This window comes from Chrysemys picta, chromosome 4 (genome assembly GCF_011386835.1).
Source record: "Chrysemys picta bellii isolate R12L10 chromosome 4, ASM1138683v2, whole genome shotgun sequence".
Classification (NCBI taxonomy): Eukaryota; Metazoa; Chordata; order Testudines; family Emydidae; genus Chrysemys; species Chrysemys picta.
Genome location: NC_088794.1, coordinates 130,951,880 through 130,968,374, shown reverse-complemented (window position 1 = coordinate 130,968,374; position 16,495 = coordinate 130,951,880). Strand labels below are relative to the sequence as shown.

The window sequence follows — 16,495 nt, the reverse complement described above, 5'->3', positions numbered from 1 at the left end:
GTGGATACTGGAAGACAATCATGTGTTGGCCTAACTCTCTGACAAAAGAAAAACGTGGTTAACAGCCAAAGTTAACAAGAATTAACTATGTTATGTTTGGGTACAGACTGTAAGCCATGCCAGTAATTGGCTACTCACTTAAGTTATAATGGAGATGGAGCTTTTATAATAGTAATTTTTAGTTCTACTGAGCAGCCTATTTGTACAAGCATAAAGGGACTATGCTTTCGGAACAATTATACCGTACTAACACAGATAAACAAGAACACAAACTTTTTTTTTTTTTTTAATTGGAAGGTCTATATTTAAGCCTGCATAATCAAGACCAAACAAACAGGTAATTTCTAGACCTAGAAAGAAACTAACCAAGCAATTTTAGAAGGTGCAGTGAATTAGTTATTCTGGCAAACAGTTTTGCTTATTAAAAAAGTGAAAGATATAATATATATTAAAAAAAATACAATATCTACCTGATGCCTTGGTTTCTTCTTTGGGAGATACAGCCTATTAGTCAAAAAAACAAAATTCACATCAATCTCCAGAACTATACATTATAAAATCTGAATAATTCAAAAATAAATATGTAATTAGCAAACACATACTGTTAATACTAATAGGATGCAGTTTATTAAGGCCTGGTACACCTCTACCTTGATATAATGCTGTCCTTGGGAGCCAAAAAAACCTTACCGCATTATAGGTGAAACTGTTATATCGAACTTGCTTTAATCCACTGGTGTGCGCAGCCCCCCCCCGAGCACTGCTTTACTGCGTTATAGCCGAATTCGTGTTATATCGGGTCACGTTATACCGGGGTAGAAGTGTATATGCACAGGTTTTGCATCAATTTAACTAAATCTGTTTCCAATTTGAGTGCGAGAACTGTGGTCTAGACAAGCCCTAAACCTTTTTTTTTTTTTTTTTTTAAACTAAAAGGCCTGTGATGTTCCACACAAACAAAGAGCATTGAATCAGGCAATATGAAGTGGGTAATTTGATTTGGATAGGAGAGTTGATGGTTAAGAATGTGAGAGTGTGAAGAGTCTGAAAAATGTACCTACTGTGTGTGAACACAGAGCTGCCTTTGTAATTCTTGTTATTTAATATTCACAGCTTTTAATTTATTTATAATCTACTGAAGCAGCATCATGGTCCAGTGGACAGAGTGCTGACTGGGAAGTTGCGTGACGTGGGCTCTATTTCTGGCTCTGCCTCTGACCTGTTGTGTGAACTTTGGCAAGTCATTTCACCTCTTTATACCTCAGTAACCCAGTCAGTAGGATAATGAAAAAAATACTTCCCTTTGTAAAGCACTTTAAAATCTTCAGGTAGAAAACACTATGTAAAAGCCAAGTATTATCGTAACAGCACAGAACATGGGCGCACACTAAATTCAGAGTGAATGAGAAATGTTTTACAGATATGGGAGTGAGAAAATCAAATGTTTTCACTTTGACACGACTTTCTTTTGGAACATTCTATCACCAAAGTGGCTTGGCGTAGAAACTGCAAATTTATTTTCATTTGTCTGAATTCCTTTAAGTTCTATAAACTTTCTTGCAGACTAAAGTATACACTTGTAGGCTTCCTACCTAACCTGCACCAGCCACCTCAAGCCAATGTAGTTTAAGAAGTTCAGTAAATCTAACAGGAATTTAATGAGCACACAAGCTTATCAAGAAATTAAATTCCTTAGCAGAATCAGCCACGTTACAGAGCTCCTGTAAGATCCACCAAAACTCCTGCACTAAGACTTCACAAATGCAGACAACTGAAGTCTAACCTGAGCCATGCTGCTCTGTAAGTGGAAGTTTGCACTGTCTCCAAGATACGACCAGTGATATTCTGCTTTCTCTAACCCTGCAAACACATTTCCTCCCAATAACTGCGGGATCTTGCCCAAAGAATTTAACTTGACTAATGTCATTAAGTAAACACTGCAATTTCTTTGGAATTGAAACTAAATTAAATTCTTTCCTACAGCTTACTTTAGGGGTAAATAATTCTATAATCTCATAAAAATGTTGTCTCTAGAGATATGTGTAATAGTGTCAATACAGATATTATATAATTATTTTTGGAGTTCTAGGGTAACTAAACAGCTGTGACCAAAACGCACAGAATTCAAGATTATTTAATCGCTAAAGATCATCTTGTAAATAATTTTAAATGAGGTCCATGAATTAGAGGCAGTATGGGGAAAACAGAATACAAATTTTTAAGTGCAATGAACCGTATGAACTGTAACAAAACTATACCATATTTGCTAGCAGTAACTTCTTACTTTCCTGAGCCCCAATTGCTAGGGCTGTTAACTGTTCTGTCAATGTATCCAGAATTTCAAGGTGGTTTTCTTATTATTTTGACAAGAATGTGCCAATGAGGACACAGGACTGACTGTTATTTCAGCAAAAGCAGGTATATGTTAGAAGAGCTCCAATTTAGGTCTCAAGACAAGGCTGTACACGTGTACACTATAATTTGCACTGCTTTATTTAAATTCTTTGCTATCCTTCATTCTAGTAACTGAAGTAATATTCCAGAGCCCACTTCAACTTCTACCTTTTCTCCAAAGATTTCAGTGTTTTCCTGTATATGCCTTTCCTTGTAATACAAGATTTGTCCAGTCATGAGCAATGTATAAATACACCAGCCATATCCAAAAGCTTCAGTGAGTGACTATGAAGCCTCAAATTTTCATAGCTGTGTATAATTTTAACTAGCTAGTCCATGACATTTATTTTGAATGTGTTCTAACTGCAGGTCTGCAAATCAAATTATAATTGCACGCACAATTACTGAAAAGAGCACTCATTTTTGTTTACTTTCATGATTGAGTGGAGTAAACAATTTTACAATGGTAACGTCTCCCCACGTTTAAATGATCCTGTAAAGCTTAGATATGTGAATTAAAAAATGAATAATACCAATGGTTAAGTACAGGCACAGTGTAAGTTCATAAGCATACAGGATGTGTATCATTGTCTTCTTTACTACTTGCTGATTCTTTCAAAGTTATTTATTCCCCACGAAGTTTCACCAGTTTTGAGCGAGACTGGTTCAAAACCATTTTTGTTTAACTATTACATATTCAAAAGCATGAACATGCAAACCAGAACAGGTCAATCTGAAATGGAGCATTTTTAAATTGGGTCAATCTGAAAGCAAGTAAGTTTAGACAAATATAATGGAATTCTCAAAGGAGTTCATTTTTAACTTCCCTTTGATTATATGCAGTGGATCCCCTGGTAGGGATCAATTGGATATAATCAAAAGGAAGTTACCTACAAGCTTCTTAAAAGGGCTCTTTATTTCCAGTGCCCTAACTTCCTCCGCTTATCACTCGATTCCCTCCAACTTTCATCCTCTCCACTCCACCAGAACTGATCAATCAAAAAAGTCACTAATGACACCTTCCTCTCCAAATCTAAGAGCCTGTGCTCCATTCTAATTCTCTTCAATGTGTCGGCTGCTGCTGATACACACTACCCTTTTCTTCTGGAGGCCATCTCTTCCTGGGGTCCCTGACTCATTTCCTGGTTCACTTCCTGCCTTATTTACCCACTCTTTCACTGTTGCCTTCATTGGATCCTTGGTCCTGCTTCTTCTCTCTCGCTTTTGTGTTCTCAAATCTTCCACCACTAAGTATTTCTCCTCCCTGGGTAACTTCACCTACTCCAACTGTCTCATATTTCACATCTACCTCTCTAACCACGACCTCTGTTCAGGCTCAAACCTCTTCCTGCCTCTCCCATACTTCCCAATTGATGTCCTAATGCTATTCAAACTAAACAGGGCAAAAATGAGCATCCCAACTTTCCTCCTGAAACTTCTCCCCCTCATCCCCTTTCCTCTTTGATAATTCCACAACAGTCTATTACTGAAGCTGGCAGCAAACTTAGGGTTTACTTTGACTCCTGCCCAGCATTACCAGCTCTTGTGGTTTTATCACAAGACCCCTAAACCTGATGTTTCCTAAAGCCTCAGCTCCTGAGGTAATACAAATGTGAGAATCTGTTTTTGGGGAGGGTTTTTTTAAGCCCTCATGCTTGGGGAGCAAAGCTTGCTTGTTTTGTCACTCTGTCTCCCTCATCCCCGCAAGTATTTAGGAGTTGCAGTGGCAATTAGCGGACCTCTGCTATGCTTTGACAAAAAGCTTGCCATATAGATATTCCTCTATTTCCCTTATGTTACTGAATTTCTCTTTAAGAAGGAATCATATACTGGTTGTAGAAGACAGGTCACTACCCCTTCGCTTTAGGGGTTTAGAGCAGTGGTTCTCAACCTTTTGGACTACTGTACCCCTTTCAGGAGTCTGATTTGTCTTGCATACTCCAAGTTTCATCTCAGGCTTTGACTTCAGCCCTGCACAGCAGGACATGGGCTTTCAGCCCTGGGCCCCAGTGAGTCTAACACTGGCCCTGGCAACCCCATTAAAACGAACTTGCTCACAGTTTGAGAACCGCTGATATAATATATAGAACAGATGTAATATATAGAACACTGTCTGTATGAAATTTTGTACTGTTTGTACTGACTTTGCCAGTGCTTTTAAAACCAGGCAAATATCTAGATGAGTTTATATATTCCCTAGAAGGCCTCCACGTACCCCTAGTTGAGAATCACTGGTTTAGAGCAAATGAAATTAATGTCTGGCATCCTGCCACAGTTGCCAAAATGTCTGAATGATTAATATGTGAAATTATAAACATATAAATTATAAGGGAAACCACCTAACACTAGTTTAACACAAATTCTTTTATTAAATCCAAAGGCCAAAGGGTATTTATACAATTGCTCTAAAAATGCCTAAAAAGCCTAACTAATAAGCAATTTACTACATCCAACCAGTACCAAAACATTTATAAGTATTTGATCAAGATGCTTACAAATGGGCTAGGCCCAGGGGTGCTTAGACCCATACTGATTGGCTCCAGGATGGTCAGACAGGTATTAGTAATGAACCCCTTTAAGAGTTTACTTATTATACCCATAACCAACAAGTGATGTCATTGCTTGCTGACTTCAGCTATAAATCAACTTGAGACAATTGACCCTTAGTTCCAGTCTTAATCCTCCTAAGATTTACAGCCCCCTTTCTTCCCTTATTTTCTCCCCCAATCCTTGCTTACCAGCAGAACAGTGGGAAGGTCTGGGCTTGTTTCTTTTATGACAGTTTTTCTTTGTCTTGTTACTGCCGCTCTTTATTTTATTAGTTACTTTTGAAGCCATACATCCTTCCCATACTACTTATTCTCATGACCTTCTTTTACTTGCTGATTGGGGCCCTCTTTACAACACACAGTATATCCTTAACCAAACTTAAGCTAACTTTAATTCTTTAATTTACTCTTATCCTACACCCTATGTCTGTTATAACATCCCTCTGTGTGGCAATTATCCTCACTATCCTCTCCAAACCTTGTCTGAAAAATTTACTTTTGCTTTGCTTTCCACTGGTTATCTACGCCTGTGCAGTCTAATTCCTCCACTTTGCCCTACTTCAGTCTGTGTTTAGGTATCAGAACTTATGATTTTCTTACTCTGTAATGACTTATTTGCCTTACTTCACATCCCTCCTTTCCCTTGGCTAGCCTCATTTCTGTTTAATTTAGATGGGACACATTTTGGGGCAGGAAGCAGGACTCTCAATCTCTATGAAGCTTCATGCCAAGTTATAACACAACCTACATTGTTAATAAACTGTGAAATCACTAGTTTTCCATCACACATATGCAAAGCAGCAATAATTCCACTTTACCAGGGTAGATAGTTTTATTCTGCATTTTAATACCCAACAGATCAAGCAGCTTTAACTGATGCCAAATGATGAACCCACGTTTTAAATTCTTTATTAGCACTAAAGTGGCACACAAAATGAAAAGTTCGTCCCTACATGTGAAATCAAAGAAGCCATTTTAAATCTGAAGTGACTCCCCCTTGACATTCACGGAGAGGACTTCTGAAATTGTTTGCTCTAATTAGTCAAATGATCACTTCAAGCAGCGACCAAATTCCATTTTATTAGGTTACTCTGTATTTATTCACAAAGTCTAATCTTGCGAAAATAATTTCACCAAGACGCCCCATCATCATGGAGTAAGTGAAAGCAGCTGATGGAGGAGACAGTTAACAAAATGGGTCAGACAAAATTTCACACAAATAAGATCTGTGACTAGTTGTTTATGTAAAAGCAGTATGTACATGTCAAAAAAGCCTACCAAAGTGCTTTTTCCAGTCATGTCAGCAAGTGTAATCTTTTTCCTTCAGTAAATCCCTGAAAATCCTTTTAGCCATTCTTCCATGTAAGATATTGTCTCTTCTAGCAAAGGTTACTAAAATCTGTTTATGGAGATTTTTTTTTTAATTGACTATTTACTTGTGTTGCTGACCAATATCCCAAGTTCCACAGTAATATTTTTTTTCTAGTACAGTACTTGAAGTTTGAGAAGAGTTCATCGGCAGTTCTAAATGAGGCAATCCTGCAACATACAGTAGAACCTCAGAGTTATGAACTGACCAGTCACCACACACCTCATTTGGAACTGGAAGTACAGTACGGTACTGCATTAAACAACTAAATTTAAAAAAAGATTTGACAAGGTAAGGAAATTTTCTGTGCCTTTTTCATTTAAATTAATATGTTTAAAAGCATCTTTTTTCTTCTGCATACTAAAGTTTCCAAGCTGTATTAAGCCACTGTTCAGTTGTAAACTTTTGAAAGAACCACCATAACCTTTTGTTCAGAGTTATGAACAACCTCCATTCTAAAGGTGTTTGTAACTCTGAGGTTCTACTGTATGTGCACCTGTATCTTTGAAAATTTTACATCTTCAATACAAATGTATCAGCCCCCAATAACATATATTTTAGTTCGACCATTTAAGGTAGTTTTTCCTCAGTAAAACAACAATGGGAGAGACCTTAATCAGCTGAACGTTCAAAATGTTCTTCCCCACCAACAGTTTAGAAGAGGTGCCAGATTTAGACAGGCAGGCATTTGGAAAAGTTTTATAAACCAGGGACCATCTCCTCAGCTGATGTAAATTTCTATATCTCCATTGTCTTCAATTAAGCTATGATGATTGACAAAGTGGAGCATCTGGCTCTGAGGAATATACACATTTCTCCTATAACATCTTAAGAGGCAGTCATGCAATTTCCTATTTACAAAAACTGGTAGAATCTCTTAGTAAGGTTTAACTTAAAATGTTTTTGGGGCACAATGCATCTTATTGCTTCCAAGTCATGAATTTCCTAGCATGGAATAAATTTGGTACATAAAGCATTATCCAATCTGAGCTATTGCACTCTCCTGCCACAACAGGACATATCTTTACAGCTCTAACTTTTTATAGGCTTTAGGTGTCTTTTTTTTAACCTCACTCTACAAATTATCTGGGCTTATTAGTCTCCCTTCTGCATCCGTTTACACTCTAGGCTGATGCTAGGTGGGCTCAGATACCATTCTCATCAGATCTCCAACTAAGCAAGATCAGGCCTCCTTAATACTTATGAGACTGAAGAAAACTCCAGGAGCTGCAGGAAATCATGCTGTTGATTCAGTAAGTATACTCTCATTCCTCCAAAATTAATTCATGAATTCATGTTTCAGCATGGGACTGGAAGCCTAAAGCTGCTGAAGATGCATTCTTTTAAGAAAGACCTAAAACAAATACCTAGACTATTTGCAGACAAAAGTTCCTTGGCATTTTTGCAACAGTTATATATGGCCAGATTCCAGTTTGTGTTTTCATTATTTCCACAGTGCCAACTGATTACTACGTACTTCACAGACAAATATAAAAAAGGTCCTGCCCTTAAGATCCTACAACGCAAGAAGACAATGTGCAATGAAAGCAAGGTGTTTTTTTTTTTGGGGGGGGGGAGGGAGAAGAGGAGCAAATACATTCTGGCTACCTAAAATTCCCCCTAAAGTTTCAATTGAATTTGGTATTCTTTATTTTCCATCTTCAACTACCATGTACTGCAAACGTGCAATGTTACAACAGTGCTGCCATGTTCCACTGCAGACATGACTTTGTTTCAGCAGTAAATGACATTCTATGTAAAAAATCTAAGATTAAACAGATCTATGCATTCGTAACTTTTTCTGCCTGCTACCTCTATCTAGACTTTTGCACACTCCTCCTCAGCCCCAAATCTTTCACTGTATTGTCTGTTTTCTCCAGAGATGCTGCCTGCTGTTCTCTCCAAATCAAAGTTGCATTAGCAGTAATAGGTCATAAGAAGACATTAAGAATTTATAAGAAAGAGGGGAGGGCACATCCTAAATAGCCCAAGAAAACAGATACCAGAGGCTCTAGTGTGACTAACGCACTTGTTATTTCACTGCTGTTTGAATAAATTATCAAACATAAATGCAATAGAGACAACAATTTAGTTAACTGCGTATCAAATAGAGGTCCAAAGGCTGTCCCTGACCCTGGAATGACTTTGGATAAGTGTGCAGCTGGAATACTTATGAAGTTTTGGCCATTGTGTAGGGTGCTTTCTTATTTTAAAAGAACAGTGATGGTACAGCGCACAAGACATGGAATGCATAAAACCGTGCCTGTAAGATTAATTTTTTTTATATTGTCATGATGAAAATATGCAAAAAACTTTTAAGTGGTTTGTAATGAGGTGCCGCCCTCAAGCATGCCCCCTTGTGGCCCTGCAGATGCATTGCTCCTGGCACCCACTCAGGTTTTCAATTACAGGCAGTCCTCGGACTTAGAACACAATTGGTTCCTTACAGTTGGTAAGTCGTAAATTGGAACTCGGAACCACAATCTACTCCGTTGTTGGACCAAGCTTCATAAACTTCTTCGGATGCTGTAACCCACGAAAGCTTATGCTCAAATAAATTTGTTAGTCTTTAAGGTGCCACAAGTACTCCTGTTCTTTTTGTGTCATTTTTAGGCATTTTCAGAGTGGAACCACTTGATGGGGTAGTCTGCTCCCTTAATGGTAGTGATACCTCGGGGTCAGCTCTTTTTGCGGATACAGACTAACACGGCTGCTACTCTGAAACCTGCAAAAATGACACATTAGAGATTCCACCTATATTGAATCTCTGATTTTATATAAAATATGCTCATTTTGGGGAAAAAAATGTAAATGGCCATTCCAACAAACTCAGTCTAGTTTCTGAAAGTGAATTTGGGTTCTTCTTTTCTCATACATCATCACTTATAATAAAGGTTCTGCAGATCAAGTGATTTCATCAGTAACATTTGGGCAAACTCACAGCCTTCAGTTGGCGGGCAAAGGCATAACTGATTGGAACACAGTAAACCGTTCTGTTGACAATGCACAATAGAGGTGCAGGCCCTGTGGTCCTGGTAGGCATTAAACAACAACAACTTATTTTGGTACTAAACGCAATAAACCAAGAAAAAAATCCAACATTTACTAAGGTGATACTTTACAGTCACTTTTCAAAGCATAACCATAATTTAGACAACAACTGCTCCTGCTCTAAATTAGAAATCTGTTCACCACTTATGTTCAGTTAAACTTACCGCTGGACGTTTAGCCTGCCTTGGAGGACTTGACTGAGGAGAGGGTTTCTTAGATTGTTGTGTTTGTTGCTGCTGTTGCTGTTGCACTGACTGCTGGGACTCTTTTTGCTGCTGTGTCTGTGACTGCTCTGAACTTTGAGATTGCTGCGACTGTAGTACTGGAGGCATCTGAGGTGTAGATTGAAGGGATGGTGGCTGTTGCAGTTGGTGTGGAGTATGATGAGGCATTTGCTGTTTCCCTTGTGAGTACAGATCCAGGATCTGGTGACAGATGTCTAACAAAAAGTCCAAAAGGTTATACATTCCTAGTAAAACGTAACAATATTTATAATCAGCTTGAAACCCTTTAAAGGGACACCAAGGTCAAAACAACATTTCTGGCTAAAAATATTTTACCTAGCATGGGTATATAAATAATCTACTACAATGGGACCCCAATCTTGGTTGAAGCCGCTACATGCTAGTTAGATAAAAATGGGATAAAACTGTGAGTTGTTCTGTTTCTTTAAGGTATATTTATTTTTCTTCCAATATTATTATTATACATTTCTAGTACAAGCCTATTTTTATATTCACCTGTAGACTAAACTGTCTAGCTCTTTGTGGAAGTTAAAAGTATGATTTGAGATAGGTTTTAGCAGCTGTTTTGGAAAAACGTCCTTCATGTTTTGTCTTTCAAGTGCCAAGAACAATTAGGTCTTGGATTCATGGCCTACATAAATACTGAAATATCCAAACCTTCAAAAGATTCCTTAGTTAGGTTATTTGACTTCCAGAAGCCACTAGCCTTTGGAATGGGATACAAGCAATGTAGGATAAAAATGTGAAGTACATGCACACAGAAAGGGAGGAATGCAAGAATGCAGTTCCACAAGAAAATTATAACTCCCAATGAATATGAAGTGGTAGTGTCAGTTAGACTGGGGACTACTATAAGCATGTAAAAGGTGTGGTAAAATGCCCTATTGTAGGGCTTTTGTTTTTCAGGCTTTATTAATTTAATTTTGGGTGGTTATTTTTTAGCAACTTTTGAGTTTTATGTAGGTGTCCACTAATAGGGGGTTTTCAGGAAATTCTTTGTACATACTTTAATGACTAATGTATATAATAGTATATACATAATGAGTAATCTCTTTGTAATGCTCCCTAGTGCACTTCAACGTAGCACTGTTTCAAACAGCACTATATTAAAGCACTAGGAAACTTTTAGTGAGCATCAGAAGGGTCTACACAGACCAATTAATATCCAACACACTAGTGTGCTTTAGAAATAACACACTCCTGCTCCATGTAGACAAGCTCTTAGATACAAGCAACCATTTCAGTTGTTTACTGGTTAAACACAGATTTCGTTTTCTGTATCTGGCTGTTTTATTGATGTCTGTCCATTAAAACTGAGAATCAGAAGCACTAATTATAATATGGAACACAATGCCTTGTTATATTTTGAAATGCAGTTTGCAAACTGAGGAGTCACTGATTCAGTGGAAGGCCCTATTAAAAAAAAAAAAAAAAAAAAAAAGAGAGAGAAATGCAGTATATAAATGTAGGGAGAAGAGAGCTACTAGTGTCCTAAATTTGGAGTGCTATATATGCACAGAAACCCTATAGATAGATCACTTGCTGGGTTTTGAAGATCAATGTGTGTAGAAAATCCTTGTCTTCCAGTGCAGGATTTCCAGGCTGTGAGCTCCACACTATTCCACTTCATGGGCTGCTACTACCTGTACCACTTGTATTTGCAAAATGTTCTGGTGGAATCACTGGATCTGAACACTTCTTAAGTTTAGAGGCATTTGAATCCAGAATTTTGATCTGGCTCCTACATTTATAATAAAAAAAATTTCAGTTTTTAAAATACACAGTTGAATTTTCTGGGAAGGTTTATAGTATTTGTGACGTTGCACTCTATGATTTTATGAAAATATGCTAATGTAACTGGAATATGCTTCATGAAAAACGTCTCTTGTAAGGAATCATAACAAAGCTTATAATCTACTGCAGGGGTCGGCAACCTTTCAGAAGTGGTGTGCCAAGTTCACTGTAATTTAAGGTTTCGCGTGCCAGTAATACATTTTAACGTTTTGTACAAGGTCTGTCTATGTCTATATTATTTAAATAGTTCCCCACCAATGGGAGCTACGGAGCCGGAGATTGTGGAGGGGGCAGCGTGCGGAGCCCCCCCGGCCTTCCCTCCCCCTAGCAGCTGTAGGGACACAGCAGAGCCGCTGCCCGCTCCCCCCCCAGCACCAGTGGGGGTCCCAGGCTGTGCGTTGCTGCCCGCGGCACCCGCCAGACCACCCCTCCAGAGCACCTGCAGACCCCCAGCCCAAGTTTTAGTTACAGGTCTATACTACAAGTCATGGACAGGTCATGGACTGTAAGGTGGATAGAAAGCTGGCTAGATCGTCGGGCTCAATGGGTAGTGATCAATGGCTCTATGTCTATTTTGCAGCCAATATCAAGCGGAGTGCCCCAAAGGTTGGTCCTGGGGCCGGTTTTGTTCAATATTTTCGTTAATGATCTGGAGGATGTTGTGGACTCCACTCTCAGCAAGTTTGCAGATGACACTAAACTGGGAGGAGTGGTAGATACGCTGGAGGGTAGGGATAGGATACAGAGGGACCTAGGCAAATTAGAGGATTGGGCCAAAAGAAACCTGATGAGGTTCAACAAGGACAGGTGCTGAGTCCTGCACTTAGGATGGAAGAATCCCGTGCACTGATACAGACTAGGGACCGAATGGCTAGGAAGCAGTTCTGCAGAAAAGGACCTAGGGGTTACAGTGGACGAGAAGTTGGATATGAGTCAACAGTGTGCTCTTGTTGCCAAGAAGGCTAATGGCATTTTGGGCTGTATAAATAGGGGCATTGCCAGCAGATCGAGGGATGTGATCATTCCCTTCTATTTGACATTGGTGAGGCCTCATCTGGAGTACTGTGTCCAGTTTTAAGTCCCACATTACAAGAACGATGTGGAAAAATTGGAAAGAGTCCAGTGGAGGGCAACAAAAATGATTAGGGGGCTGGAGCACATGATTTATGAAGAGAGGCTGAGGGAACTGGGATTGTTTAGTCTGCAGAAGAGAAGAATGAGGGGGGGATTTGATAGCTGCTTTCAACTACCTGAAAGGGGGTTCCAAAGAGGATGGATCTAGACTGTTCTCAGTGGTTCCAGACGACAGAACAAGGAGTAATGGTCTCAAGTTGCAGTGGGGAAGGTTTAGGTTGGATATTAGGAAAAACTTTTTCATTAGGAGAGTGGTGAAGCACTGGAATGGGTTACCTAGGGAGGTGGTGAAATCTCCTTCCTTAGAGGTTTTTAAGTTCAGGCTTGACAAAGCCCTGGCTGGGATGATTTAGTTGGGAATTGGTCCTGCTTTGAGCAGGGGGTTGGACTAGATGATCTCCTGAGGTCCCTTCCAACCCTGATATTCTATGATTCTATGAAATAAACTATTGTTGTATTTAAAGTAAATAAGGTTTTTAAAATATTTAAGAAGCTTCGTTTAAAATAAAATAAAAATGCTGATCTTATGAATTTAGTGTGATCCTTGTCTGGGGTTTCAGCCGTCGGCCCCACTCAGCCTCCTGCCGGCCTGGGTGAGCAGAACACCAGGCTGGTAGCGGGCTGAGGGGGGGCCGGTGGCTGGGATCTCTGCTGGCAGGAGCTGGCGGACGGAACCCCAGACTGGCAGCGGGCTGAGCGGCTTAGCCCGCTGCCGGTCTGGGGTCCCGGCCACCGGCCCCGCTCAGCCCGCTGCCGGTTTGGGTGAATGAAACCCCAGACTGACAGTGGGCTGAGTGGTGCCAGCGGCTGGGACCTCAGACGGGCAGCAGACTGAGCCGCTCAGCCCGCTGCAGGTCTGGGGTTCCGGCCATCAACCCCGCTCAGCCCGCTGCCAGCTGAGTGAATGGAACCCCAGACGGGCAGCAGGCTGAGCGGGGCCGGTGGCTGGGACCTCAGTCTGCTGCCCGTCTGAGCGGCTCAGTCCGCTGGCACCACTCAGCCCTCTGCCAGCCTGGGGTTCCATTCACTCAGCTGGCAATGGGCTGAGCGGGGCCAGCGGCTGGGATCCCAGACCAGCAGCGGGCTGAGCCACTCAGCCCGCCGCCACTCTGGGGTTCTGCCCGCCGGCTCCTGCCAGCCGGGGTCTCAGCCGTCGGCCTCCTCAGCCAGCTGCCAGCCTAGGGTTCCTTGGGGGTCCCCAGGCCGGCAGTGGGTCCTGAGTGGGGCCAGCGGCTGGGACCCCGGCTGGCAACGGGGCAGCAGCCAGAACCCCAGAGCGGCAGTGGGCTGAACCACTCAGCCCGCCGCTGCGTGCCGTCGCAAATCGGCTCGCGTGCCACCTTTGGCACACTTGCCGTAGGTTGCCGACCCCTGATCTACTGAGTGTGATCATCCTATTTGTATAAATGTACCACTCCTGTATCTGAAATTAGAAATATGAAATATAACTCTGAGGGCCTATTGTAATTATGCAAAGTGTGGGCCATTAATGGTGGTTTGAAATCTTGATGACTCCCATTAACCAGGACAATTGACTGCAGATGGCTCCGTTTTACCTGTAAGTTTTCCTGGCAAGTGGGTAATGAAGTCTTACAGTGACATGTGATTACGTCACCTGAACTGGAATCCATCTTTAACCTGGTGCTTTTCTATTGAGAAGGGTGGGGTGGGAACCCAGAGAGACAAAGGATTCCCGCCTTATGCAAAAGATATATAAATGGGTGGGACAGAACAAAGAGGAGAGCCATCATGAGGAATCCCTTAGCTTCCACCTGAGTTGGAACAAGGGCTGTATCAGGGGAAAGGACTGTGCCCAGACTAGGAAGGCGTCCAGTCTGTGAAAGAGACTTATTGAAACATCTCTCAGGGAGAGATTTTTACCTATACTCAGTTGTATTACTGTATTAGGCTTAGATTTGCATGTTTTATTTTATTTCACTTGGTAATTCACTTTGTTCTGTCTGTTACTACTTGGAACCAATTAAATCCTACTTTCTGTATTTAATAAAGTCACTTTTCACTTATTAATTAACCCAGAGTATGTATTAATACCTGGGGGGGACGCAAACAGCTGTGCATCTCTCTCTAACAGTGTTATAGAGGGCAAACAATTTATGAGTTTACCCTGTATAAGCTTTATACATGGTAAAATGGATTTATTTGGGTTTAGACCCCATTGTGAGTTGGGCATCTGAGTGTTAAAGACAAGAACACTTCTGTAAGCTGTTTTCAGGCAAGTCTGCAGCTTTGGGGCAAGTAATTCAGACCCTGGGTCTTTGTTGGAGCAGACGGGCGTGTCTGGCTCAGCAAGACAGGGTTCTGGGGTCCTGAGCTGGCAGGGAAAGCAGGGGCAGAAGTAGTCTTGGCACATCAGTTGACAGTTTCCAAGGGGGTTTCTGTGATCCAACTCGTCACAATATTACTCAGCTCCCCTCTGGAAAGCTTAAGTAAACAGATAATCTTCAGTACCCTGGCCTAAAAGCAAGGTTGATGATTAAGGGAGAAACTGTCCAGACTAGGGTTGCCAGGCATCCAGTTTTCAACTGCAATGCCTGGTCAAAAAGGAACCCTGGCGGCTCCTGACCAGGCGGTTAAAAATCCAGTCGGCAGAGTAGCAGGGCTAAGGAAGGCTCCCTGCCTGCCCTGGCTCTCCATGGCTCCCGGAAGCGGCTGCCATGTCCTTTGGCCTCTAGGCACAGGGAGGCTCTGCGCACTGCCCCCGCCCCAAACGCCGGCTCCGCAGCTCCCATTGGCCGGAAACCACGGCACTTATTCTGCAATCAGAAAGTTGACAACCCTAGTCCAGACCTCAAATTAAAAAAAGAAACCAAGTATTTAAAGTGTGACAAAAATATTTCTGGTACCTTCCAGAACATCAACAGGTACATCTTGAACAAACTGCTCCCACCATCTTCTGTACATTGGCTTTGATGTCCACTCCTGAATTTCAAACTTGCACAAACGGCCTGCCAGATACATAACTGCAACAGCTATGATCTCAGGTTCCCACTGCAGTGACAACGTAGTACAGAGACTAGAATATCAAAGAACAGTCATTTTAAGATAACCCAGATAGCTGCATCACAAGTCTGAATACCTGATATCTACAACGTATTGTTGAGACAAAGCAGATGACAGTTAAGTTTTAACATCTCATTCAGATAATTTTGGATTAACAAAACTAGGATTCCCCTGTCACAAACTAATTTACCAAACTAAGATCTTTGTTAATAGTACTTTGATGTAATAGTAATTTGATTTTTAAACGTGCAAAGCACTATCATCTTGCAGCAACAAAAAGCAACATGAACAGATTTAAAATACTTGTTCTCAGGAATTTATTTAGAAAAAGAGTCTGACATACCAAGATAAAGTTTTCACAAAAGCATGAGGGAATTTGGCTGCACCAGATTCCAGTTTGGGTGATTACATTCTGTTTATCTAAAAATTCCTCCTGTAACATCAGTTGTATATGATATTCTTCAAGTTCTGTCATAAACAGTTGTTTGGTGGTTTTATTTCAATGGCAGGTGAAAGGATTTCTATGTTTATTTTGTAAAGCATTTGGGGATTATTTTGGATAAAATGCACTTAAATATAAACAATGAATCATGGGAATTTTAAGACCAAATATTCCAATGCATAAGTTTTAGTTCTAAGAGGTCTAGAAAGTTGTCCCAATTAGCATATGTAGTAGTGAAGGCTACAGTAAAGTTGACTTTACCACTACTTCTCAATTGTTAAGATTAATCATGAAATACTCAGCTTGATTTGCAATTTAAAACCCAAGAGCCAGCTTTTCTTAGGTAACCACTCAACTCATTGCTAAGTTCTATAATATAAGCTCTTCAAGCAAAAAGTCTGAAAATCTGCCATTCAGTGATCTAGCCAACTAGTTACAACACATTTCACACCATTCATTCATTGACCAATTCACTATGGGTTCTTTTGTTTAGCAC

At 40.7% G+C, this 16,495-nt stretch overlaps 1 protein-coding gene across 3 annotated transcripts in view; it reads right to left on the bottom strand.

Moving 5' to 3' along the window:
* CCNK (cyclin K) overlaps positions 1-16,495 on the bottom strand; it is a 34,181-nt gene that overhangs the window by 6,411 nt on the left and 11,275 nt on the right. For all 3 annotated transcript variants that reach the window (XM_008165939.4, XM_008165938.4, XM_008165942.4), the window contains exons 7-9: positions 15,401-15,570; positions 9,528-9,802; positions 471-504 (exon numbers count right to left, since the gene is read on the bottom strand). In XM_008165939.4, coding sequence (XP_008164161.1) covers positions 471-504; positions 9,528-9,802; positions 15,401-15,570 — 479 coding nt within the window. The remainder of the gene's footprint in view (positions 1-470; positions 505-9,527; positions 9,803-15,400; positions 15,571-16,495) is intronic.